The following is a 27,608-nucleotide window of genomic DNA, read 5'->3' as shown; positions in this document are numbered from 1 at the left end:
TTGTTAGTGCTGCATCGGATATCTTAATTAAATTTCATAGTTTTATTACTTCCATAAGCTCTTAAACTATCAAACCCATGTGTCTAAATTTAAATATATTTTTAAGCTTATTTTTGTGCTATATTTATTTTATATGGTATTTTTTTATTTGTCTATAGTTACCTGTTGCTGTTAAAATTTTAAAAGAAGATGCAGTCTCTCTTCCCGGTGCCTTCAAAGATTTTATTGAAGAAGTGAATGCTATGCACTCCTTAAATCACCCTAATTTAATTAGGTTGTTTGGCGTGGTTTTACTTTCCCCATTAATGATGGTAAGTTTTTTTTTTAATAAAATAAATGCACTGGAATCAAAAATAGAAACTATTTTTATTTTATGTTGCCTTGCATTTTAAAAACAATGTCAAAACTGATAATTATGTTTGTGATAAAAAAAAGAATGTTCAGCAAAGCTATTTACTTTTTTTTTTTTTTGTTGATATAAATCTACTTTTTTTTATTTACAGGACTATTTTATTTTATTTAAAGTTAAATAATCTATTACTTTATTTTTGAGGGAAATTTTTTAGTTCAACCTATGTTGCTCACCATTAATAACTCATACATTATCTGTATTTTGTTATTGTTTATTATTTTATCTAAAAATGCATGGTAATTTTTCATTGATAATAGACAATGCTTCATAAGAATATAAAACATTCGATTAAGTATTTAATTTGCAATGTAAATATTTGCCTAAGACTGTGTTACTTAGAAAGAGATTTAACTAGTTCTATTATATAAAGAGTTTCATTGATAACCTTTTGTTTGTGGAGTAGTGTTTGTTTGGATTTAAAAACCTTTCATGGAAATGGTCATTTAGCAATTAACTTTGTTACATCACAGAATAATAATAATAAATCCCTAATCTGTTCTTCCAAAACATTTTAACAAAGTCCCCACTGTTTGAATTATAATATATAAAGTTTAAGGATAGTCACAGTTTAGCTAAATACCAGAAAATGTAATCAAGTTTTCTTTTATCTAAAATATTTTTTTTATGCTCTTCAATAACTTTTGTTTGAAATGCATTCGTTTATACATTATAGCTTGTCATTTTTTTAATGAATTTAGTTTGAAAAATTTTAAAGTACTTTTTTTTTTAATGAAAAGCTTATTTATATTTATACCTTAAGTTTTATTTTTAGTTGCAGAATGCAAAGAACATTTCTGTTCTATTTTTTACTCTTCATTAAAATTTAATTTTTATTTTAAAATATTTCATTTCAGTTTTAGTCTTACTTGTTTTTAGTCTTGTTTATTTGTTTTATAAAATTTATTTAAAGAGCACAAATTAAATAAATCAACATGTTCTAAATGTAGATACATAGTAGTTATTTTGGTACTATAGATAATTTGTCTATAGCATTAAAACAGCTGAGTCCACCTAATTCTTCTGTTTGTATTCTTTGTGTTGCTTTTTTATTTCATATAAGAAAGCAGAACAATTTTAATCTTTTTATTTTATTAATTGTTTTGTGTTGAGCAGTGATTGCTCAGGAGATAGAGCTTCCACCTTCCAATGAGTGAGCCGGGTTCAAGTTGTGGCGATCGCAGGTCGATACGAATTCCACATCAAGCTTGCACTGACCACTATGCTGAAGTAAAATGTCCTCCGTGGTAGTTGTATCATCAATTAAAGTTCCTTTGCCATCAGGCTCACCGTGGGAGGTTTTCTTCTCATGTAACACAAATACGGGTTAGTTCCATCAAAAAGTTCTTCACAAAAGCAAATTTCTCTCAGTACTTGGTCCAGGAGTTCCCTTGTCTTCTGATATTGGGTTCAAAATTACAGGGCTACAGAGTTGAAGATAAGTAATTAATACAACAATTAGGTCAGGTGATTCAATGACTGTTATAAAATAAAATAAAACTGTTTTGTGTTATGTTGCTTTTTAAGACTAACTTGACTATTTCTGTTCTCGGGACTACCCCATTTGCTTCTTTACGATTAATTTTTACCACTCTTCACTCAGGTTACAAGCTTTATGATTACTTTTTAAAACTAGTTTTTTTCTGGTCAGGTTACAGAGCTTGCACCCTTAGGATCATTGCGGGATAGTTTGCGGAAGGAATGCCACCACACCCCTGTGTCACTTCTAATTGAATATGCTGTTCAGATCGCTAATGGAATGGCCTACCTGGAATCCAAGCAATACATACACCGTGATTTGGCTACTCGGAATGTCTTATTGGCGACAAAAAGAAAAGTAATTACATAATATTTATTCTAATAGATTGTATTCAACATAGTATGACTTGATTTTATATTAAAATTGAGAACAAAGAAAATCAACGGGAATCAAGCATTTACGTAATTAATGTAAATGTTTGTGTTAATGTAATGTATTCATAATTAATGGAATGTAAATGTTCAACATAAATTGATGCTTTATCCTGCTGGAAAATCTGATTTGGGGTACCAATAATTAGATTTATAGCATTTTTTGTTGGTTGGTAGCCTCTGGAGGCCAGGTTAATTTGAACATGATAGATTTAACCTTCCCACTTCATTTATTGTAAAATTTGTTTATTTCTGTGATTTTTATTCTTAAAAAATTAATTTTAATTTCTGAAGGCAGTCTCATTTCTTGCTCCTTTTTCACACGAAATAGAAAAGTTAACTACCAAGATTTATGAAAGGAAGAACCTCGCTTTAAAACGGCTTATAAATTTAGAGAAATCAGAGAAGAAGGGTTAGGAATTTTAAATCAACTTGAGACTTGAGTCAAGACTTAGTCAAGTGCCTATAACACGTCTACACGTTGTTTCAATTAAATGAGAAAATAAAAGTAACAATAAATAAAAAAATAATAATAAATAAGTAGCATAGTGTCAAAATTTTAAATATTTTCCCAGTAAAGCTTATTTCATTCTAAATTCATTTGTCTCATTAAACTTATTCTAAAATTAAATGTGTTTTTAGCTATTGGTGATATAATATTAATATAGTGAATAAAATTGAGAATGGACTGCACTATTGTAATTATACTACTTTTATTGATTTTTATAATACAACTTATACCTTTTCTGGATTGCAAAGTTAACTATTGCAATAATTTAAAAAGTGTTGCCTTCCACCTACTCCATTTTCACAAAGTAGCCATGGCAAAACATTTGCCCACCTTTAATCTAAACCTAATATTAAGTATTCTTTCTATTTACAAACTTGTTTGTCTTATCATTTGGTAGTAAATTCTTGGTCTCTTTTAGCTTGTTTGGATTTTTCCCATTCATTTTAAAACTTTTCTGACCATTTACTATTTTAGTTCTTTTGACTTTTATAATTTTTTCTCATTATTTCAAATTTATTTCAATTTTATCGTCATTTATTAAGACCTCTGTCCCCCGATTGTCGATTATAGGGGTCTTTTGACCCCCGACAGTAGCTGACTTCAGTTTTGCAATTTTTTTATCCCATATTCTACAGTTTAATTCCATTGTTTTATTAAGTGTTTATCACGAATCACTCAACTATTTCGTGATTACTTGTTGAATTGTAATATGTTGATATGTTTTTCTAAAAGTCCTCTGACTCCGTTTTAATGACTTTTTAATTTCTATATTTATCTATTTGTTTTGGACTGCGTTATTAACTGTTGATATTGTTATCAGTAAATTATAATATTCAATAAATACCACTGTGGTACTTCGCCCCCACTGGGGCTGATTCGAGCCTGTGCTTCCTTTCCTGGGGAGACTTGCAGCAATGAGTTTAAATTTTTCTCATATACACTTATCCCTGAGGAGGTCAAGGCAATCCTATTACTTATCGCTAGGTAGTTGATTCTGCAATGATTGCTAGAATATTACATGGTTTAAATTACATTAAAAATGTTTGAAAAAATCACAAATTGTAAAATTTTTTTGAAATCTTATGTGCATAAAGTATAAAGTTAAATATAACAACATTAAATTGATAGTAAGTGAGGGAAATGCTATAGCAGCAACATCATTAATTTAACGAATTTTTATTTTTAATGATGCAATAACTCTCCCAGAAATTGAAACCAATGTATGAAATACATTATAATTAATTTTAACGTCATGATTATGAAACGTTATGGTTAATTTTAATTTAACATCGAATTAACTGTTACTGTCAATTTGATGTTACTTTTGCTAACCTGTATATGTATATAAATATTATTATTATTATTTTTTTAAATGTATTAATAGCACACCAGAATGCCTCTAGATTTTAATAATAAATTTAACCATTTGTGATTTTTAAACTTTAACAGGGATGAGATTTTTCCGCATTTTAGCGGACTTCCGCTTTTTTCACTTTTATCTCTTGAATTTCAGCTTTTTTTATCAAAAATTCAGATTTTCTAAAAATTTCACTTTTTTTTATAAGTATTCCGCTTTTTTCAGAAAATTCACCGATTTTCAAAGAGAAACAAAAAATTTAAACTACATAGCTACCAATCCTTTCTCATTTTTACTTATGTTACCTATTTTCTCCTCTTTTGCACACAGCAGATAAGATTTTCCGAATTTTTTACCCGCCCTCCAGATAGATCCGATTTTCGTAGTTCAAACGACGCTGCTTCTGACAAGCCTTTTGGAGGTCCCAAGCCTGGAATCTGCTAATATCTCGATTCTTATTCACACGATTTTAATATCAAACATAGCTTTTCATATTTGCGTGTTGCGATTCTTATTCACGCAATTTGAATATTGTACGTTGCGATTCTTATTTACGAGATTTAAAAATCCGATATTGTGATTCGTACTTACGCCTTTTTAAAAACCTATGTAGCGATTCGTATTCACGCAAGTTTAAAATTCAATGTCTTGATTTGCTCATGCGGTTTATAATATCAAACATTGATTTTCATATTTATAGGTGATTCTAAAATAAGGCATTGGGATTCGCATTCACACATTCTAAAAATTATGCATCATAATTCTTATTTATGCAATCTAAAAATTGCGCATCATGATTCTTATTTACGCGATCTAAAAATTATGAATCGTGATTTGTGTTTACACGTTTTAAAAATTCGATATCCCAGTTTGTATTTTCTCATTTTCGAAATCGTACATCTAGTTTCATATTCATGTGATTTCAAAATCCATAATTGTTATTCATATTCACGCAATTTTAAGATCAACTATCGCGATTCTTGTAAGAAGTAAATTTTTTTTTTTAATTAGTTACTATAAAGGTGACTGTTTTTTTAACGACGTTTATTTGTATATGTAAGTGTTACAACATCAGAGAAACTGGAAGGGAATATATTCAAAACTTACATTCTGTGCTTGCAAAGAAGAAAAAATAGGATTTGTCACAAGATGTTTGGAGATGGACTAACGACTAAATATAGCAAACATAAAAGATATAGCAAACAAAAGCAATCACTTAAAAAGGGATTTAATTTAAATTTTTTTTTTGGGGGGGGGGGGAAAGAGTTAATTAACTCATCATCAAAATTTTATTTTAATTGCTGTTACTTATGCTATAAAATGCAAAATTCTTACCAAATAAAAAACAATTATCTAAACAGTTGCTGATTGACATGTAATTTTTCAAACTAAAATAGCAATTTTTGTATGTTAAGGAGCTACTATATATTTCTACTTCACTGTTATTGATATGTTTTAGAGGGCTCTAGCTAGATTAGACTATAATATGAACATAATGATTCGGTTCATTGTTAAAGTTTTTTTCTCCAATATAATTTAAAAAGTAATATTACTGATATATTTGCTGTAAATCACATAACAGTATTTATTAAAAGAAATGAAATATTAATGTATATTCTCAGTAGTTTTAATTTGCTAAACCAGGTAGTTTTTCAGGTAATAATTGTCTCTTATGTGAACTGAGGAAAAATATAATTTCCAGCTTTATTTTTTCAATTGTTAATTTTTATTCTCACTAAATGTTAAGTGTCAATGTAATCATTTATATAATAATAGATTAGTACACAATTGTATATCAACACATTATTTATTATCTTAAACTGCCTGGAATTTATTATTAAAGGGTTGCGCTTGCGTAAAATTTACTATCGTGGAAATTCAGCTTTTTTTCCTTTTGGCTTATCTCATCCCTGCTTTAAGGAAAATGTATACTATCACAAAGAATTACTATTGTAATTTTAGACTAGCTTAAATTGTTGCATTTTATTTTCAATGCTTTACAGGTTAAAATTGGAGATTTTGGACTGATGAGGGCTCTACCTAATCAAGAAGACTGCTATGTTATGACTGAGCATAAGAAAGTTCCCTTTCCTTGGTTAGTAATGACTTATATTTAATTTTTGCTGACGTTTTTAGTTATTTGCAACTAATTTTAAGTTATCAAAGATTGTCTTGTTGTTAAAATTAGGGATATGATTAATATTTGGCCACTATTCAGCCCTTTTGCCGAATATTCGTTGCAGTATTTAATTGGAAAATTATTGTTTGATGAAGATTTTTTGGGAGAAATTTTAATAGATTTAATAAAGAATAATCTAAAAATGTATTTTTTACAAAATGATTCTTACTAGAAATAGTATTTACTCATATTTGTTAAGTTCTGAAACTTGTAAGAAAACACACGTTTTATAACTCACTAGTGATACTATCACCTGCCATTTGATCCTTATAAATATGCCCTTCTTGCCCTTTTTCTAAAAATATCCATCCCTTAAAAGCACTACCTTTTTATAATTATTATTAATTTAATTTTTTTTAAGGAAGAGGATGTTTTCTTAACCACCTGTTTCAATGAAGAGTCCACTTGAGATTTATTTAGTTAATGATAACCATTTTACTTAAATTTTTTATTTCTTTCCTTTTTATTAAATTTTTTTTTGTATTGTCTAGTAATATACTTACATGATATTCAGCCCCAGAGAATTTATCAAAATGTGTCATGCAGTAGAGAACCATTTATCCGGTATCCAGAAAACCGCGAAAAATTTTGTTCGGTTTTCCCGCCATTTTAAACTAGAACGATTATGAAAAAAAGCCGAAATTGGACTCATCCTCCAAGTTGTGTAGAGGAAGGGGAGAATCCCCCCCCCCCCCCCCCGTTTACCCAGAAAAGCGTCATATCTTCCGTGACTTTGAAGATCTTCAGTTCGAGAAGAGGCATGGGACAAATGTTTCATTTTCCCCTTTACGTCGTCAATCAAACTAAAAAGAGTGGCATGCTGATTTCGTTTTCAGTGAACAGAAGATGAAAGAGAAAAATATATTTATCTATTTGACATCGATTAATTATAACTCTTCTTTTTGAATAAATTCTGATTCTTTGGAAGTACGGTATCATTAGCAAGTTTTTCTTGGTGTGGAATCACATCTGCTTTAATTATAAATCTTGTTTTTATAAAAAAAAAATAAAAGGAGAATTGTTTACTAATTTAAACATACGATTATTTTATGAAGCAGATTGCAGTTTTGTATTTCTGATTCCACTACGTTTGATTTTTTTCCCCTTTTCACGATAAATTTTGCATTCTATAAATTAATTATTTTTATTCATAAATTTTGTCATTAGGTTTTTTTTAAAAAATTTTGTTGATCTTATTGATCTTGCCTTGTTCCGTGTTTTAATATTTATGCCAGTGCCTTTTTTAACTATCGTTACTGCTCCGATAATTTTCAAGTGTTGTTTTTATTTAGATTAATAAGTTTTCCTTTTATTTTATCGTCCCCCCCTTATAATTTGGTATGAAATGTATTGCGTTATTAAATCATTGGTTTTGTTTATATTAGTTAATTTAGGAATTGTAATTATTTTTAAAAAATAAATATGAGAATTTTGTATTTTTTAAACTTGTTTTTCTTGTCTAAACTTGCAAATTTTTTTATTCTTTTAAAATTTAGGAGGGCCTTTTTTTTTCTCTTACTTTAAAATATGTTACGCTTTTTCCTTGTAATTCGGATTCGATAAAACATCGATTAACAACACTTTTTGGTCGATCCAGAAAACCGGGAAAGGCAGATATCCAGGATAGCAATGGTCCCAAGCATCCTGGGTAATTGGTTCTCTACTGTATTATGTAATAACTTTATTTGATCTCATATACTATTTTATGTATATTTTTCGAAAAAATGATTCTCTCTCATTATGAGAAAAAAGAAAAATTTGTAGTTTATAAAAATAATTAAAGGCATACTAATAGATTATCTGTGGGCATAATTTTTTTTCAAAAAAATTAAACTAAAAAAATTATTAATTGATAAACAACTTGAAAGATTTTTATATAATTTAAAATGAAAATTAAGAGAAAATAAACACTTAAAGCTGCATTTTTTTTAAAAAAAAAGTTATTTATTTGAAAAATAAATTTAAAAATTCAAACCATTAAATAAATTTATTAATATCCCACCCTGAAAAAAGAGATAAAAATGTAAAGAGTTGAGAATAATCCTAACAAAGTAAATATCTGTAATCCTAATCTGAATTAAACCTATAAACACAGATAATTTTACCAGTGTATGATTATTATTTACTCTGTGAATTAATTTATACAAAGTGGGTGCAGTTATAGGTATCAAAGGCAGGCAGGGTGGGTCGCCATTCTAAAAACTCTTAGGGAGAACACTGCTCTGAGTATTCTCCTAGGTCGGAACTAATGTAAATCAACCTTTTCTGAAACTATTAACAATAATCTGTGCATGTGGCTGTTTAACATTATGGGGAAATTATCAACTAATAATTGGATGAAAGATGACTCAGAATGTCGACAGATGTTACTTCTTACTTTAAGAAACATCTAATACCTTAGATAAATGAATTGTCTAATGTACGGATATCCATTAAAAGTGTGAAATTAAACTAATCAACTGATAACTGAAACTGGTGATTCAATGTTTATTGCTCATTTTAAAAATATGTAAGGTTTTAAAGTTTATAATCATTTAAAGTCAAATTTTATGTTTAGTAATATAACTTAATTTTTATTAGCCTTTTTATGTTTATTTTCATAAAAATTTGAATTACTTTAATACAAAAGCATGGTTTTTTAAATTACTTAACTTGTTTTTGCTGATTTAGAGTTGTTGTAAGTTAGTGTTTCTGTATTACTTTTATTATTTTTATCTTATGGCAGATTAAATATGACTATATGGGTATTTTCTAGCAAAAAGAAAAAAACAGCTTTTAAAAAATTAGTTCTTTTTTCAATTTTTCTTTTGTTTATATTCCCTATTATTTAAGTACCTAGTTGCTAAACACTCTTTTATTCAGTAAGGATTGGGAATGTTTAAAACTGATTATAAATTAATAAAAAAAAAACATTTTAATGCTAGGAAACAAGTGATGCCTAATAATTAGTAATTGATGAGCCAAATATTCAGAATTTAGTCAAAAGAACAGATAAGTGCGTGTTTAGTATATTAGTAATTGTGCCACATTTATTAACCTAATTAATGTGATACAAATAATAATAATACAGCTAATAAATGTGATACAAATTTTTTCCATTTGGAAAAACTGCATTATATGTACACAACTACTCAACATAACTTAATCTTTGAATTATTTCTATTGCATTGAAATCAGGGCTCGAAAAAACTCAGAAATTTTACCCGTCCCCGAGGACGTCTTGTCCAACAATGTACCCGTCCTCCTTTGAAGCTAACCCATAGCTTCTAAATAAATAAAAATATAATTTTCTCTTATTTATTATAAACATTTATATAAATTGCACTATGAATTAGTAGTTACTAGGATTACAAATACTAGGATTACATTATACAGTAATAAAAGAAATACTAGGTTACTAACAGTAACCTAATATGTATTTCTTTTATGAAATAATTTAAGTGACAAAGGTCAAGTTATCTGGAACGTCAATTTATTCAAGGGTACTGCGTTTTTTAAATGAATCAAATATGAGGTTTGCCAGTTCCACAATCAAGCCAATGATTTACATAGGTTTCTGCACAGAAATCTGAAAGGGGTTTTCCATTTAGGTAGATGTTTATAATTGCGTTTAACGCTTCTTGTTTAAGACCAGTACGTAATGTGTTTGTTGTAAGTTCATTGTTGAAAAGCCCCTTTCAACCGCTGCAGTACTCCCAGTCAGAGAAAACATCAATTCCACCATGCGCAGTATGTTGCAGTATTTCTAGATTAGAGGGTCATTTTAGAAGTTAGGCGCTAGACTCTTGTAAGATAAAAAAAAAATAAAAAATGTATCACGAACATTAACGGGAAAATGGCCGTCCGCGCGGACGTCGGATTCGAGAAATTCGTTGTCTGCGTGAAATTTTTGACCGCCGCGGACGGGCTGTTTTCGAGCCCTGATTAAAATATTAGAATTTAAAAAAAATTTTACACCTTGAATAACTTTAACTGTCACATACTAAGACTCGTACTAAATCTTAAAGTTTTATTTTTAAAATTTAATTTCTCGAGAACTATTAGATCTATTTTGTTCAAATCTTGTATTTTGCAATTTAAAATTGCATTCAAAATGATACAAAAATTAGCTTACAATTATTAAATAAAGTAAAAAAATAATGTAAATAGATATATTAATTATTAAAAGAATTATTTTTGCCTGTAATTTTCTTCAAGTAGACAAATTTTTTAGTTTTTTTTAATCTGCTTAGAAAATTCTCTAGATCATGCAAAACATAATTAACCCTAAAGGGTCCAAATTTTCGATTACTCTGTTGACCAAACTATTTAGGCCATATCTTAGAAATTACAGCTACCCCCCATATTTTGAGAGTCAGGAATCCATTGTAAAAAATGTATATTATGTAATGTATATGGAGAAAATCTGATTTCATAATTTAAAATATTGCCTGCACTAATTAATCAGCATATCGTGGATTAAGCTCCTGGAACCATTAAGATTGAGTCTTAGTACATGATAATTCAATCATTAGATCAAAAGTTATTCTGTATGTTCTTTTTTTGTTCTATGTATATTGAAAAGAATATTCTTGATTGTTCCTTGTGTATTTTATTTTTAAAGTACTTTTTTCTTAAAAACTTACATTAATTATTTGCAAAATATAAAAATCTGATTTCTCATTCAAATAGGTGTGCTCCTGAAAGCCTTAAGTCGAGACAGTTTTCACATGCCAGTGATACCTGGATGTTTGGGGTTACTTTGTGGGAAATGTTTACTTTTGGAGAAGAGCCTTGGGCAGCATTATCTGGAGCACAGGTTAATAGACATTAAAATCATTTTATTGACTTTATCCTATATAGATCTAAAGAAAATTAAAGACATAATACAATTGATACTCAATACTGCAAACCTTGTGGTCTAGACAAAAACGCTCATTATATTGTAAGTACTCAAAAATACCATGAATATAAACTCATCAAAAGAGTTAGTTGACACATTTTTGACAAAACACTTCTTTGCTTTAGTAAGAATTAAGTAACTAACAAAAAAATTGTTAATAATGCACTAAACCTATCAGAGTAGTCAAATGTCTGCTTATGTGACTTCAATCAAAATTTTCAAGTTCGAGAATTTTGCTTTTCTTGCACTTTTTCTGCCACTTTTCCTGTAATATACAGCCATGGGTGCAAGTCTTCTGTCCCCAGGATGGATTTCCGTCTTTCAAAAATGTCCGCGGACGGAAGTAAGACGGAAAGAAGGCTGACTCGAAGACGGAAATCGGAATATTTTTTTTCCTGTCCTTAAAAATATTTTTTAGGTCTACGTTATTGGTCTACTTTCGTATGTCCTGTTGTTATTTTATCAAAAGACAGATGAATAAATATTTTTTGTACAGTATTTAAACTTGATGTATTACGGTAAAGCTTTCTTAGATAGTTTGCATATGTCAAGGGTGTATTGTGTATGTACTTCAGTCAAAAAATTTTCAGTCTTGGCCTTTTTTCCAACTTGCACCCATGTATACAGCTACTTAATTGTTCAATATCCATCTCTCTTCTTCTTTCATTTTTACTGATAATGATTATATATTCTCTACCGTTATGTACTGGGAGTAATCTTTTGATTGCTAGAAAATGTGTGAAATCTTATGAAGTTATCATCATTCAAGTCTCATACTTACTAATTTTAAGTTCTATGAAAATGACATTCATGTCGTGTTTGTGTTTAGGAACATGCCATGTACTTATGTATAGTTTGTTTTATGGTGGATACAGACACCGACTGCTAGTAACCCATGAGGCAATGTAGCTAACATTCAAATTCATTTCCTGGTTCTGTAATCGGTATTATAAATATTTGGATATTGTATTGCACGCCATATCTGAAAACCATCTGAACTCTGTGCACCTTTCTGATCACCTTCCTAGGGAAAAAAACCTTAATATAAACTGAGTATTGGCTGTGCTTGTAGCTGTTATTTAGTGGCAAGATGGCTGTGCATGCAGCAAGTGGTACAAGTTTTAGAAATAATTCTGCTACGTGAGTTTCCCCCAGTCATGGAAAGAATTGACAGAAAGATACATGACTTTCTCGAGCACACAATTTATATCAAAATTTTGGTCATGGCATGCTGAAAAGGGAGCATGATTTCTATATGCATGTTACACGACACTACAGATAAATAAGTTGATGAATATGAATAATAAGTTTAAATGTCCGAATATACATACACAGAAAACAAAAATCAAAAAACAACTTTGCCTGATAAACGAAATATATAAAATGGGAGTTAGTATCACCAGTCATTAAAGAGTTTGTCTCACTTCGGTGAATATTTTCTCAGGAAACATGTCGATCGTTAGGTACATATGGAGGATCAGCTGGTGATGATTTACTAATAACAAAATCAGCAGTAAGGTAGGACAACTAATTAAAATTGAATACACGCTAACGCACTTTCGAGAGAAACAAAACTTTTTCACCTTTTTTTTCTATGGTAATGTGTTTGTCAGTTCTTTTACGAACCTCATGTGGACCAGTTTAAGGTTGAGTCAGAGGTGGGACCACTTTATCTGCATGAAGAAACCTATGAACACAATCCTTCAATTGAGAGTGCACAAATATTTTGTGACAGTGAGCAGATCTGGGTGATGGTTTTTAACTACTCATTCTATCCTTCAGTTGTTGTGCAGTTACAAGGCATGGCGTAAGAGGTGTCTGAACATTTTGAGTGCCATACCATATGTCAACTCTGGCCTTAGAAATTTTTATGTCAGGTTTAACGGCAGCTTTTAATCCAAGTAAAACCTCAGGCAAGGTTTCACTCCACTTGATCGTGAGCGTTTATTGAGCTCCTTAAAAGTTTGTATAAATGTTCCACTATACTGTTCGATATAAGGTGGAATGATGTCTTTCAAATTCGATTTGTGCCTAGAAATTTTGTTAATTCTTTAAAAAAACTTCAGATTTATAGTGTCGAACTCGGTTGTTATTGCGGCAGGACACCCGAATTGAGGTATCCAACCATAGAACATTGGCTGGCATAATGATTCGGCAGTTATATCAGCTAAGGACATTCTTTCTAGCCATCTTGTGTATTTATCAGTAATGATGCAGAATTATATTTTTCCGTCTGATGGAAGCAAGAGACCTATCAAGTCGATGTGGATGTGAGCAAATCTTGCATCAGGCAAGATGAATGTACCTAGGAGTGTTTTTGTATGCTTATGCATCTTTGAACGTTTTACAGACTTTTTTGCATATAAGGTCAAACGCGACGTGATGTTATTAATTTTAGAGATGTTGCAACACCAGGATTTGCTAAATTATGGAAATGTTCGAATAGAGTCCTTCAGAATTTATTGGTCACGAATGGTCCGAGAGATCGAGTTGATATATCACTCGTGCGTTCTGGGGGTAATATCTCTTTTAGGGTAAGGGAAGATTTGTCGTTGGATACTGTGTAACACGTCGTCATTCTCTGCTTCAAAATTGAGAGATTAACTCCAATGAGTGAGAGAGCATCGACGACCCTGTTGTTGGCACCACTAACATGGTGCACATCTGTACTAAACTGTGAAAAGAAATCTTGATGTTGCCACTGGCGTGGACTACACTTATCAAGATTTTGTTTGAAAATATAAATAAATGTCTTTTGGTCAGTATATATAATGAAATTTCTCTCTTAAAGTCTATGATGAAGGCATTTGACTAAAGTGTGCATGGCAAAATGTTTTCAATCATACGCAAACCATTATTTTTGATGACTTTTTTAAATTTTTACAAAAGTTAATGTGTAAGTTCCCAATCTGTGTTACTAAGTTTAATAAGAGAGCCCCGAATCATGACTTTATCACTTGCATCGATCCAAAAGCTCAATTGTGTTCCAGGGACCATGCAACTAGCTTAGAAGAGTGGAATTGGCACGAACAGCTATTTTTATTTAATTAATAAAATCATCGGGAAATTTTTAAAATGAACTCTGGTTGTTCACATATTTTTTTTAATGTTTATTTTCATAGTTACATTCAAAATAAATTAAACTTAATTTAAAACAATTAAGCTCTGATTAAAAATTTTATTAAATTAGGAAATTCTCATGAAGAAATTATTCTAATTGAGAGTTCATTGAGTATTGGCAGTTAGGAACAAAAGCTAATAAAAAGTCCTATAAGAGTGAAAGGACTAAATATGTAATTTTAAAAAAAATATTTAATAAAATAATTCCTTTAAAATGCAATTTCTATTACATTTTAATTTGTAATTCATGCTGTTTAATTTGTAATTTAAAAAAAAAATTTTTTTTGAAGCTTTATGTTACCAAAGTTCAGTTTTCCCCCCCAAATGCCTATTTTGCTAATGCTTATGTTGATATCAATATAGATCTTGCAAAAAATTGACCAAGAAGGAGAGAGACTGAGAAGACCTGAAGCTTGTCCAACAGATATTTATCAACTGATGTTGCAGTGCTGGGCTCATAAGCCAGGTGATAGACCAACATTTTTAGCCCTTCAAGATTTTCTGTGTGAGGTACCTTACCTTTTATCTTGAATTCGTTCATTACACATTATTTGCCATAAATATTTTTATAAATAAAGAATGTATTTTGCAGTTACTTAGAATTAAACACTAGGAATCAACATAAAAATACAAAACATATGCTTTTCTTTTTTTTAGATAATTTTTTATAGTTTCACATCATCCTCTACTGCAGCAGTTCTCAATTTTTTTAGTTATGCAGACCACTCATTTTGTAAAAAAAAAATAAGTTTCGAGGCCCACCGACTATTAAAAATACAATTTAAAATAAATATGCATAAGCAATTAAACCTCACAAACTCAATTTTTGGTTTTACAAATTTCTGGATAACTCGAAAAATTCATTCATATTTCCAATTTTTCAATGCTGATAAACTGTGATGTCGCAATTCTTTTTTCCCTCATTAGCTTGAATTTTATTTATTTTTGAAGATGCAAAAAAGAAAGAAAAAATTTTTTTAGCTACCCCAGAAAAAGTTAGGAATCGGCTTTAAATGAACGATGAAATGAAAAATTTAGAATAAAATCTTTAGTGATTCATCTCTTAATATGGCTAACAAGCGAAAATTTAATATGCTTACTATTTTGAAGTGAAGAATCAAATTCTCAATGAATGGGAAAAGGTTTGAGCGAGAAAATATAAATTTCGAAACAGATTTGGATTCCATATAGCACATTTTCAATAATCCTAAAAAATAAAGCAATTATCCTGAAGAAGTATGATGATAAATGAACGATGAAATGAAAAATTTAGAATAAAATCTTTAGTGATTCATCTCTTAATATGGCTAACAAGCGAAAATTTAATATGCTTACTATTTTGAAGTGAAGAATCAAATTCTCAATGAATGGGAAAAGGTTTGAGCGAGAAAATATAAATTTCGAAAGAGATTTGGATTCCATATAGCACATTTTCAATAATCCTAAAAAATAAAGCAATTATCCTGAAGAAGTATGATGATAAATGAACGATGAAATGAAAAATTTGGAATAAAATCTTTAGTGATTCATCTCTTAATATGGCTAACAAGCGAAAATTTAATATGCTTACTATTTTGAAGTGAAGAATCAAATTCTCAATGAATGGGAAAAGGCTTGAGCGAGAAAATATAAATTTCGAAAGAGATTTGGATTCCATATAGCACATTTTCAATAATCCTAAAAAATAAAGCAATTATCCTGAAGAAGTATGATGATAGTTTAGGTAAGAAGTTTAACACTAGTATGTTTCCAAAAATTGAGAAATGTCTAATGAAGTGAATTATAGAATGTAGAATTCAAAAATATCACCTTTGATGGACTTTTAATTAAAGTGAAAGCTGATTCTTTTGAAAAAGATATAGGCTATTTAAATTTCAAAAGCTGTAAATGTTGCTTTGAATATTTAAAAAAAAGAAGGAAAAAAAAACATAGCAGCATTGAATTTTTGAAGATGTTTGATGTAAACATTGATAAGAAAGTTTGCGCAGAATTTAGAAAATGCTGGAAAGATTGCGATGAAAAAGATGCGTTTAATGCTGATGAAACTGGACTATTTTTTTAAAAATGCTTTCCTGACAAAACCATGCATGTAAAAAGTTAAGTCATGAAGGAGCGATTAACCTTATTGCTTTGTGGTGGATTGAATGGAGAAGATAAAACCATTTATGTTAGGGAAATCTCTTTAAAACCAACTCAGAGAGAATTTGTAGAAAGTCAGCCAATTATGTCCTAGATCACATTCCAAGCTGTTGCCCATTTAGAAAGTGTAATTGTTAAAATATATTCTTCAACAACGAGGGAATCTCTTTCAGGGTTGCCACTCCAACGGGAGAACATGGAAAATACAGGGAATTTCGATTTTTTTCTTTACAAACTAGGAAAATACAGGGAATTTCGTTTCTTATTTTTGTCTTTTAAAAAATGGTGACTACTCAAAGTGTAATCTATGGGATATTTAACCATGATATTTTAGCTGTACTAAACCATTTCATATTATTTAGTTGTGTTCAGCTGTTTTTTAAAACTAATAAATATAGTTAGCCCACTATAGCTCACACAAGAGCACAATAATTGTTGTTTCCTCTTAATATATTGTGTATAATATATACAGGAAAAACACAGGAAATTTTTTCCCCTCCAGATTTGAGTGGCAACCCTGTCTTCATAAATAATTTTTGTGTGAATAGACAGTGTTTGTATTAATAAAAATCAGATAACTTTATAAAAGGTATGTAAAAAAGCTTTTTTTTTCCCCTCTATTCTACTTTTCATAATATAGGATTTTTGATTTTTCCCCCCCTTCAACTTTGAAATATCGAGGTTTGACTGTTTATATTTATGTAATCTGCACATATGTTAGTAATGTGCTACAGCCTCATCTCACTAGAACTATTAGAATTCAACTAGAAACTGGTGTTAGATTGCAAGATTTATCTTTTAATGTAATTAAGGTTCAAACATTATTTTAAAAGTGCCTTAAATTTTATGATCAATTATTACCAAAGTTATAGTTTAGAATGAGGTTAATTTCCTTAAAAATATTTATTTATTTTGTTTTATTTATTTATTTTGCAAAATGGTCCTAAAATATATCTTTCTATATTATTTCATTTAATTTCTTGATTATGATTTAGTATTTTTAGTGTATGTCTTTTTAAAAATTCGATTTCTCTGTAACTGTTTGACTGATTTTGCTCAAATTTTGTATTTTGCTACGTAAAATTGCATTCTTTAAAATGACGCAAAACATTGTCTACCTTACAATTCAAAATTTTTTCTACCATTCTTAAATAAAATAATAAATATTTACTAAAAGTTATTTTTTGCACGGACTTATCTTTGCATAAACGAATTTTTTAACTGTGCGTAAAATTTTTTCAATTCACTTAAAAGGTTTTCGAGATGTAGTGAAATACTCAAAAAGTAAAATGAACATTAAGGGGTCCAATCTTTGGAGAGCTCCACTGTTCAAACTATTCTGACCCTATTTCGCTGATTGTGGCTACCCCCTATATTTTGGTTGTCAGAAATCCCAGTCTGTTGAAAAAAATTCATGTTTATTCGAAGAAAATACGTTTTTGTCTGATCCTTTTTTTTTTTTTTTTTGCACACTGTACCCCTGTATAGAGAATTAAATGTGGTGATGAGTTTCAAAAATGTTTGGTTCGTTTTTCCCTTGTAACATTTATCAATTGATATTGACTATTGATTGAGATTTTGGATGCTCAGTAATTCTTTGCTATCTCATTATGTGATTAATAAACCAATTTTTATGTTTGTGGGCATTTAGTATGTTTCTTTTATTTTTAGGCACGTCCTGTGACCTTAACTAGTGTTCAAGTGTTTGAAGAACCTGAAAAACTTCAAATTCAGGCTGGTGACGTGATAGAAGTCATTGAAGGAAGGTTTGTTCATAATCAGCTATTCATTTTACAATGGTTTGATTTCAAACTTTTATTAATTAAAAGCTTTATTCAACTTTCATTTTAACCCATCAGAATGCAAGGCTGAAAATTGTCCTTGATTTCCTTTAAAAAAAAGGGGGGGTGTTCTTAAATGTCTTTAATAAACATTTCAATAATGTCCTGAAATTTTTGCGATTTTCCAATTTTTGTTAAAATCAACTGTAAGAAAAAAATGTTATTTATCTAAAAAAGAATTGAAGAAATTTCAAATTGAAAAAATATGTTATGCTACAGGCCATTAAAATAACAAAAGGAATGACAAAGTCTTCATGGCGTGACAAGTACGATATTCATCTACTTCCTTCCAGTATTAGAGACAATTACTTTTAATTTGATGACACTAAAGCATTCTATGTAGGAGAAATATATAAAAAGCTCTTATCTCTCTGCTTTCTCTCTTATCACTATATCATACTCTGTTTTTCACTAGAGAATCCTCGTATTATGCTACGGCTTAAATATTTTCCATATTTACTCAATTTTCTCCCCCGTTTTGTAAACAGAAAAACCAAAACTGAAATTTTTGCATAATTTTTTTCTTTCAAAACGGTTTTTTTTAATCACTTAAAAGCAAAAACTACTGAGACTATTACCAATTGTATACCTGATCGTAATCAATTATAATCGAATCCATATTGGTATCATACAAATTGCTGGCAATTTGGAGGTAATTTTGTCCTTATATTTTTTTATTTTGGACTTCCAGTCCAGGAATGTCCACAACATGATTTAATAATACACTTATTAATTAAAACTTTATTCAACTTTTATTTTAATCCTGGAGAACATGCATGAGGTTTATATGGACTCCAAGCAATTTAAAATGGGAAATTATTTTGTGCTAATGACCTTGACATGTCCTCCTTTCCATTAGTCATGTTTTTCAATTGTTGTCCTAAAGTTCTGAATGAAAATGGAGAAACATTTGAACTTTCGTGTAATGAATGATGATTGTCATACAGAGATGTAAAAATGAATAAAAAAATTTGGAATATTTTTCCTTTTTATTACTTTGACTTTACTTTAGAAGCACTTATTCTCCTACACCCTGTAGTCACATGACAAAAAAAAGTCTTTTAGTTTTGTCCATCTCTTCTTTACTCTTCCTAATGACACTTTATTTTTAATTACTCTCTCAATTCCATACAGAAATACTATTTGTTTTGTACTTACACATCCTTTTTTTTTCCCTTCTAAAAAGGTAGATAAATTTTGTTTTAATTCTATTTTTAAAAGGTTTGTAAAACAATAAAATCGTTTGAATTCATTTTCAAGTGAAGAAAACTGATCATATTTTGTAGATTTAAGTCTCTTAAAATTTCAGCGGTGATTGTGACACAAAGTGAAAAACCCTGAAAACTGTGTGTGCAAAAACTTAACAACACATCAATTCATATACTATTCAAATTTAATATAATTTTTTGGGCTACAATTTATAATGAAATTACCAACCAATAAAGAATATTGCACTTTTAGTAACTAATTTAAGGTAAAACTTAGCTAAGTTCTTACGAGAATTGCAATATTGGGTTTTAAGAACGCAAAAATACAAATCGCTATATTTGGGTTTTAAAATCCCATGAATATGAATCGCGATATTGTATTTAAAAACGCAACAATACAAATCGGAATGTTGGATTTTTAAATCACGTAAATACAGATTGCAAAGACTTGCGACTTTTAAATCCCATAAGTGTGAAAAGTGTTAGTGTACTTTAATATGTACCGCAATGTACAGTTTTTGAATCGTGTAAATATGATTCACAATGAGTAACTTTTGAATCAAGTCAATACGAAAATTGATGTTTGATATTAAAATCACATGAATATGAGTTGCGATTTTAGAGAATTCCGGCATAGTTTTAAATATTAATAACGTTAAAAATTTGACAAACCACGAAAAAAAAATTTATCAAAATTGCGAAATAGTAACATGTATGAAAGCGTCTCGTAAACAAAGAAACCCGAATTAAAACGTCCCGAAAAAACTTAGAATCTTGAGATGGGCGAAGTTCCGCCAAAAAAATTTACATGCCCTACTTCTAGTTTCTGAACCTGGAGAGATGATACAAAAAACTCAGAATTCTGGGATATACCCCTGAATTTAATTTTCCCTGAAATTTATAAAAAAAGTTCTAATTTGCAATTTTTTTTTTTCTTATGCAGCCATCTTTGATTTTATGAAGACAAACGTTATCACTGTACTTTAAGTTGTTTTTTATTTTCAATAGGCAAGAGTTTTATTGGTGGAAAGGTCAAAATCAGCGCACTTTTGAAATTGGTTTATTTCCTCGTTTGGTTGCTGACCGACAAAAGCCAAGGACTGGTGATGATATCAGCAGGCCATTAAGAAACAGCTTTATCCACACTGGTCATGGAGATATTCATGGACAATCATGGGGAAATCCGGGTCATATTGATGAGTGAGTCTAAAAGCTTAGCTAAAATATTATTGTATTCGAAATACATTATTTACCTGTTTGTTACATTTTTTAGGATGTATTTACAAAATCCTATGGAGCCACCTGATTTGTTAGGACTTAAAGAAGACCCTCCTCCCGCACCAAAGTTAAGAGATAGAAATGCAAGTAAGTTTATCTTTTTTATACTTCAGTTTTTACCTTCTATAAAAACATTTCATTCTTTTTTATTTGTTTGCAAAACTATAGAATTTATACTATATTCTTATTGTCAATGAATAAAATCTGCAATTTAATTCACGATTTTAATCTTTAGCAAACTCTAATCCCATTCATTTCCAATGAAGTACAAAAATAGCGCTTAAGGCAATTGATCCTTTTTTTAAAATCTATTTTAGAATCCAATTTCTTTTTTCTGGTTGAATCTTAATATTTTTTTTAAATCTTAATATGTGTTTAATTTAGCTATCTTAAAATAATCAAATTATTTTCTAGTTATAGCTATAATCTGGGTTTGAAATTGAATATCATGCATTAATAAAGTTAACCTGTACACATGCTTTCAGTTTGACATATTCTGTGTTATTTTATCACTGTATAATATCAAATTCATTTTTAACCAACAACAAAATTCTAGATACATAGATTATTAGATTAGATGGCTTTTATATTCTGTCACTTAAATGATATTTTATAAAATTAAAAAAAATCCTTTTCAGGACCAGTATCTACAAGCAGTGATGGTAGTTCTAAAAAAAGTGTAACAAAACAGTTTGGTTATAACAAATTAGAAAATGAACAAAATGGCGTTGGAAAATCTTTTGCCCCAAAATTTAAATCCAAAATAAAGAAAGAAGTCAAAGAAGGAATTCTAATAGATTTCACAAATGAAATATCAGTCAACACACCTCCTCCCTCCTCCCCATTCCTACTTCCTTCTCCCAGAATGACTCCGTCAATTCACACATCATCATCACTCATTGACTTGACTCTGCCAAATACCTTCTCTAACTTGTGCTGTGTTGATAGAAAGAGTTCTCCAGATTATGATACATCATCTACATACACCAATAATACTTTTACTCAAGATAGGTATTACAATGTGCCCCCATCCGACTCTGAGAGTTCTGTCGACAGGTATTATTCTGTACCACCGGATAATTCTGTCGCTTCTAATTATTACTCTCCTGTTGCTGAAACAAAGGGAAACTACATGCTCACGCCTTCTGTAACTAGCAATCACCTTACGCGGATGGGCAGTTGCCCCACCCTTCATGTGGAACAAAGTCATTCATATCGGAACCTTTACCAAACTCAAACTACTTCTTCATCTGGACTTTCATCAGCAGCTGCCTCTCCTTTTGATGATCTGTTCGAAGCATTTGGTGGACCCCAAATCCAAACCCAACCTCTCAGCAAGTTCCCGATCAGTAAGTCTCAGACGGCGACGACGTGTGATAGGACTCAAATGCTGGAGGAGTTGAAAAAAACACTTGGTAAAAAAGAAATGCAGACAAACTTTTCTAGCGAGAGTGGTAAAAAAACCGTTGTGAAAATCCCGCTGCTTCAGCCACCCCAGCAGCATGCAAAACGTAACAACAGGATCGTGACAACAGACTCTGGCATAAGCTTCCCTCGCGATGTTAGGTCACCCACGACTGTACAGGCTGGTCCTCCCCCTGTCCCTGCTGTACCTCCAAATACAGCAGAAGTGAAACCCTTCCTCATAAACAACCCCGTGTCTTCCAAATGCAATCTTTCCAACAACAATACAATGTTTACTTTTATGCCTGGTTTGCCAAATCCTTCAACTAATGCTGACCTGCTGAAAAGTCAATTGACCTTGATGCAGGCACGCGTGTCGGGTGTCAGCCTCGATGAGTGTCACGCCGCTTATGTAGAGCATAAGGGGAACTTTAGTGAAGCCGTGAAAGCGCTTCAACTGATGCAACTATGTCGTCTAGGTATTGCATCCAAAAGCGATTGCGAGAAGGCATTGCAGTCGGTCGACTGGAATGTAGAACTCGCTGCTTCAGCTTTAGTGGATCAGTTACAATGTTCTTGAAACTGTGATGGCTTGCTGTGCTTAACTTTATCTATATGGTTGTGAAGACTTAATTCTTAAAAAAAAGAGGTTGTAAATCAAAACCGTAATATTGCACCTAAGTTTCATTTAACCGTTTTTGGTAATGGTTAAACATAATGCTATTCGCTAGACTTACCTTGAAAGTGTTCTTTGTTTTTAACATATTCTTTTACCAATTGTGTTCTAAACAGTATTTTAAAGGTACTAAACTTTTTTAATGTAAATATTCATATCTCATTATTGGTTTTTATAATTGATTTTAATCAGTTTATTTAAACCAATTCAACTTCTCTGTAATATTTTGTGGTGTAAACATATCAATAATCTAATTTTGTTAGTTATTCAAGTGAAAAAATAATTTCTAAAGAACAACTTGTTTCAATTTTGTACCCCCAGTAGAATAAATTTTCCTGACACTGAAAGATTACTTGAAAAATAATAGAAATACATTACCCCTGGTTGTTAATCTTCGTATGAATTTACTATCTTTCCTTTTGTTTGAAATATGTGGACGGCATGAGGCTGGCGAATTCTGAATATTTACAACTAATCGTGCATTTTACTATTTCAATATTATTTTAAAAAAGTAGAAATTGCTTGTTAAGCTGAAAAAATAAGTTCATGACAGACATAGTTTGTGACATTTTGGGACGGGATCAAGAATTTCCCATTTTACCTTGAGGATAATAATGGCAAAATAGCTACCTTTAAAGTAAAAGTTGAATATAAAATCTTTTAGAAAGTTTAAGCATAGCAAATAAGAAACTTTAGCCTCTTAAGTTAAATTTGAAAGAGACAACAATGTTATTATTTTGGGTACAATGGTTAGCATGCCCACATCTATTTTTCTTGTACCAAATGTTTGCAAAAAGTTGTAATTTTTGGTAATAATAGTCAAGGAAATAAATAATAATGAGTAATTATGTCAGATTTCCACAAAAGTTGTTTGCAGGTTCAAATTGAATATCAGTATCTATAGATTGAAGCCATAGTTTGAATATTAGTCGTAGGTTAACTACATGTTCTCAATAACAACAAAACACCAGCAAAATCAATAGATATTCATAACTCTTAGGAAAACAATGTATGAATCCCTATTCATAGCTGCCAACTCTTCTGGATTTTCCAGTAAACTAATGAAAATTTGCCTGTTTTTTGTAAATTTAAAAAAAAAAAATCCCTAAAGTTGAGTAAGTTTCCTAAAAAAAAAAATCCCTATTGAAATAGAATTTTTGCACAAATTATTGCTTGCTTGAATATGTAAATATTACTGATATATAATAAAGCCATCCTAATTTATAAAAAACTTTTTTGTTCTAAATTGTTCAGTTTATATACAATTCCCTTTTTAAATAAATTAAACAAAATTTTAACTATCTTTGATGAATAAATTGCTTTACTATTCAAAATTATGAGTAAACATAATACATAACGTCTCAAGTTACAACGTCAATCATAACTGGAAAATATTGCAGTTTTTCTTTTTTGATGACTGTAAAAAACCTTAAAATTCCTTATGTATAAAATATTTTGCAACAATTATTATAAAGTTTATATTATTTAAAAAATCTACTGGAATTTTTCCTATCCCTGTTTACAGCTATGCCTCTTTGATTTTTACTACTTTACTTTTTTAAACACCTTGGACAAAAGCAAGGTTTTTTAACAAAGCTGTTTCTTGTAGAATGTATGTGGTTTGCATTGCATAAATTTTATAGCAAAAACTCCTAATTAGTTATATAATTAATATCACATACGAGAATTATAAACATTGATATTGCTGAAATGCTTAGATTCGGTAAATTTAAAAATAAAGGGAGAATTCATTCCAACTGAAATTTGATTCATTTTATTCAATTAAGTCATTAAGATGGTGGCAACTTTAAAAAAAAAAAGGGAACTGTTAAAAAGATTAAATGTTTTGGATAATTAAAAACCAGCAATGAGATATAAATGGTTTTTAGTGCTTGAGGTATTGTTTGAGCATTAAAGGTTGAATATTAACTATTTTTTCACTCCTTGTGAATTGGTGATATATATATATATATGTATATGTGAAAATTTATTTATTATCCACTCATTTATGTTATTTTGAAGTATAGTCCAGTTTTTATTTCTTTATGTTTTACTTTTTTGAAAGCTTTACAACATAAGTGCTCAGTACCAAAGATTCTCAGAGACAATTTTAAATAAAAACATTAAATGTTTAAGAGCCTCATTCAGCTTACATACTGTCTTCAAATAATACTCCATTTCTGAAAATATACTTTTGTTACATGGTACTGCAAGTACTGCTTTAGCCTAGTGTTTTGTAACAGGTATTTGAAAGTAACATGTTTTTATAACAGGTATGATTCTTAAAAAGATACAAAATGATTATTATAGAAAATACGAACCAGCCATCCATAATGAACAGCAATCAACTAAAACGTTTACATTTTTACTGAATTTTTAAACTTTGCTAGAAATAGTCTAATAAATATGCAAAATTTGTTTTTGTATAAAATATATGTTCATGTAATATTTGAAAAATTGTTGCGTGCTATAAAATTTTATTATTTATATCTTATCACACTTGCATGTTATAACATAAGCACAGTATGCTAAAGTTAGATTTTTTTTTTTTTTAAGTTATCTAATTACTTAATTTTTATGTTTGGCTTAACAATGTGTAATGTTACATTTTACATACACAATTGTGAATTATGTGCTAACTAGCTATTCTAAAAAAATATATATTTTCACTGTTTGCATTTAACATTACTATTATGTAACAAAGGTTGAAATTGTTGAAAGTTGTAAAAGTTGAATTGCCTTTTTTTTAATGTCTTAAATATGACTTAAAAATATTTTTCAAAATTAATCTGCCATGAAGATAGTAAATTACAAGAGCAACTAATTTTCTATTTTGCAAATTCTGTTTGATTTATTGTTGAACAAAATAGTGTTCTGTGAATTATGTGTTAACTGGCTATTAAAAAAATATATATTTTCACTGTTTGCACTAAACATTGCTATTATGTATCAGTATCATAAAAGTTGAATTGCCTTTTTTTTCCATCTTTTATTTAATGTCTTAAACATGATTTAAAAATATTTCTAAAAATTTATCAGCCTTGAAGATAGTAAATTACGGAAGCAACTATTTTTGTATTATCAAATTCTGTCTGTTTTATTGCATAACAAAATAGAGAGTGTTCTATGATCAATTCTCTTAAATATATATTTTTAGAATCCTTTAAGAAGTAAAAAAAGTGTATGTGAATTGCAAATTAAAACTCAAGGGAGGAAAAAAAACATTAACAAAATCTGATATATAACTATTGAAGTGGGTTGAGAATAAAACCAGTTTGATTGCAAGACAAAGTTAGCAATAATTGTTTTTTTTTCTCTTTTTTTAGGAAAAAGATTTAAAAAAAATCTTTTTTTTATTTAAATGAGATTTTTTTTATTTGCTTACATATACCAATCTAAATCATTTTATAATTAATTATTACAAACTAATTACTGAAAAATTAAACTTATAGCCGTGTTTATTCCAGCTCAATACTCTTAATGAATTTTTAAAGACATAGAATCAAAAATGTGTCAGATATTTAATGAAAAATAAATTAGTTTAGATCAGGAAACACTAAATAGTACTAAAACATTAACACTAAAACATTTGTTCTAAATTCCGTCGTCATAATTTATGAAAACAAACTACGTGTATAATAAGTTCTAAAAGTATTTTTGTTCAAATGAACATAAAACTGAAATGTTATATTTGAAATATGTTAATTAAATAGCAAATTATTTTGCATACAGCTAATGAAAAGTTATACTAAAAAAATTTCACTTTAATCCGTAGTTATTATTCAGCTTATTTTAAACATCAAATAATAATTTACAGGTATTTCCCTCCTCTCTAGTGATTGCACAACATTTTTATTACTTCCACCTTAAATTTGACCTTTCAACCCTTCATGTGATTACCTTATATATGTTATGTATATGAAATATTTAAATTCAGCTCTTCCTGCTCTTTATATTATCATAGCAACTATTCACATATTTAATGACTTTTTTAATTACAGATGAATCTTAATTAACTGTTAGATGCTCAATTCTGTTCCACCCTTTTAAGGGCAAAGGAGCAAAAATTGTCCCTCTTATTTTTGACGGTAACATGAATTACTGAAATTTTAATAGTTTTAACTCTTTTAAAAGACAAGTTTTTTTATCAACCACGTTTTATCGAAAGCAAATTTTTGCATTGTGGTTATGCTTACTGTGACTTAAATTCTTTTGACTTTTATTAATAAAAATTAACTGCTGTGCCAAGAGTTCAAGAAGTGTGAAGTTGCGTGAAATTCTTTCTTCCACAATAAATTACGCGGTTTTTTATCAACCACATTTTATTTTGAAAGCTGTAAAGAAGCAAATTTCATTGTGGGTATGCATACAATGACTTAAATTCTCTTGACTTTTCCTAATAAAAATTGTCTGCTGTGCAAAGAGTTCAAAACGTGTGAAGTTGCCCTCTTTCGCACTAAAAGTTAAATAACATTCGAAAACACTTTTCTGTGTTTTAGAATGTCTACTGTAAATACAGGCCATGAAAAATATTTTAGAAGAACTTAAATTTTGACTCCCAATTTTCAAGAGCTCTTAGTATTTGCAAACCATTTTAAATTTGTTAGAACTGTTTTAATCTAAAACAAAAATATATTTGTATTTTAAAATTATGCATTAATTCATATGTCCACTGTCTTCAGTGTTTTTAAAA

At 29.4% G+C, this 27,608-nt stretch overlaps 1 protein-coding gene across 3 annotated transcripts in view; it reads left to right on the top strand.

Moving 5' to 3' along the window:
• The window catches only part of Ack (activated Cdc42 kinase), a 32,575-nt gene extending 8,907 nt beyond the window's left edge, over positions 1-23,668 (top strand). For all 3 annotated transcript variants that reach the window (XM_043043524.3, XM_043043523.3, XM_087160596.1), the window contains exons 4-12: positions 159-311; positions 2,061-2,246; positions 6,192-6,283; positions 11,039-11,165; positions 14,733-14,879; positions 18,180-18,274; positions 20,566-20,757; positions 20,831-20,922; positions 21,474-23,668. In XM_043043524.3, the coding sequence (XP_042899458.2) occupies positions 159-311; positions 2,061-2,246; positions 6,192-6,283; positions 11,039-11,165; positions 14,733-14,879; positions 18,180-18,274; positions 20,566-20,757; positions 20,831-20,922; positions 21,474-22,819 (2,430 nt within the window). In that variant the 3' untranslated portion in view covers positions 22,820-23,668. The remainder of the gene's footprint in view (positions 1-158; positions 312-2,060; positions 2,247-6,191; positions 6,284-11,038; positions 11,166-14,732; positions 14,880-18,179; positions 18,275-20,565; positions 20,758-20,830; positions 20,923-21,473) is intronic.
• Positions 23,669-27,608: the final 3,940 nt, after the last annotated feature.

Source organism: Parasteatoda tepidariorum, chromosome 4 (genome assembly GCF_982258835.1).
Source record: "Parasteatoda tepidariorum strain Cologne lab strain chromosome 4, Ptep-v5.0, whole genome shotgun sequence".
NCBI classification, from domain to species: domain Eukaryota; kingdom Metazoa; phylum Arthropoda; class Arachnida; order Araneae; family Theridiidae; genus Parasteatoda; species Parasteatoda tepidariorum.
The sequence above is the reverse complement of the archived record's forward strand: the minus strand, read 5'-3'. Positions and strand labels throughout refer to the sequence as shown.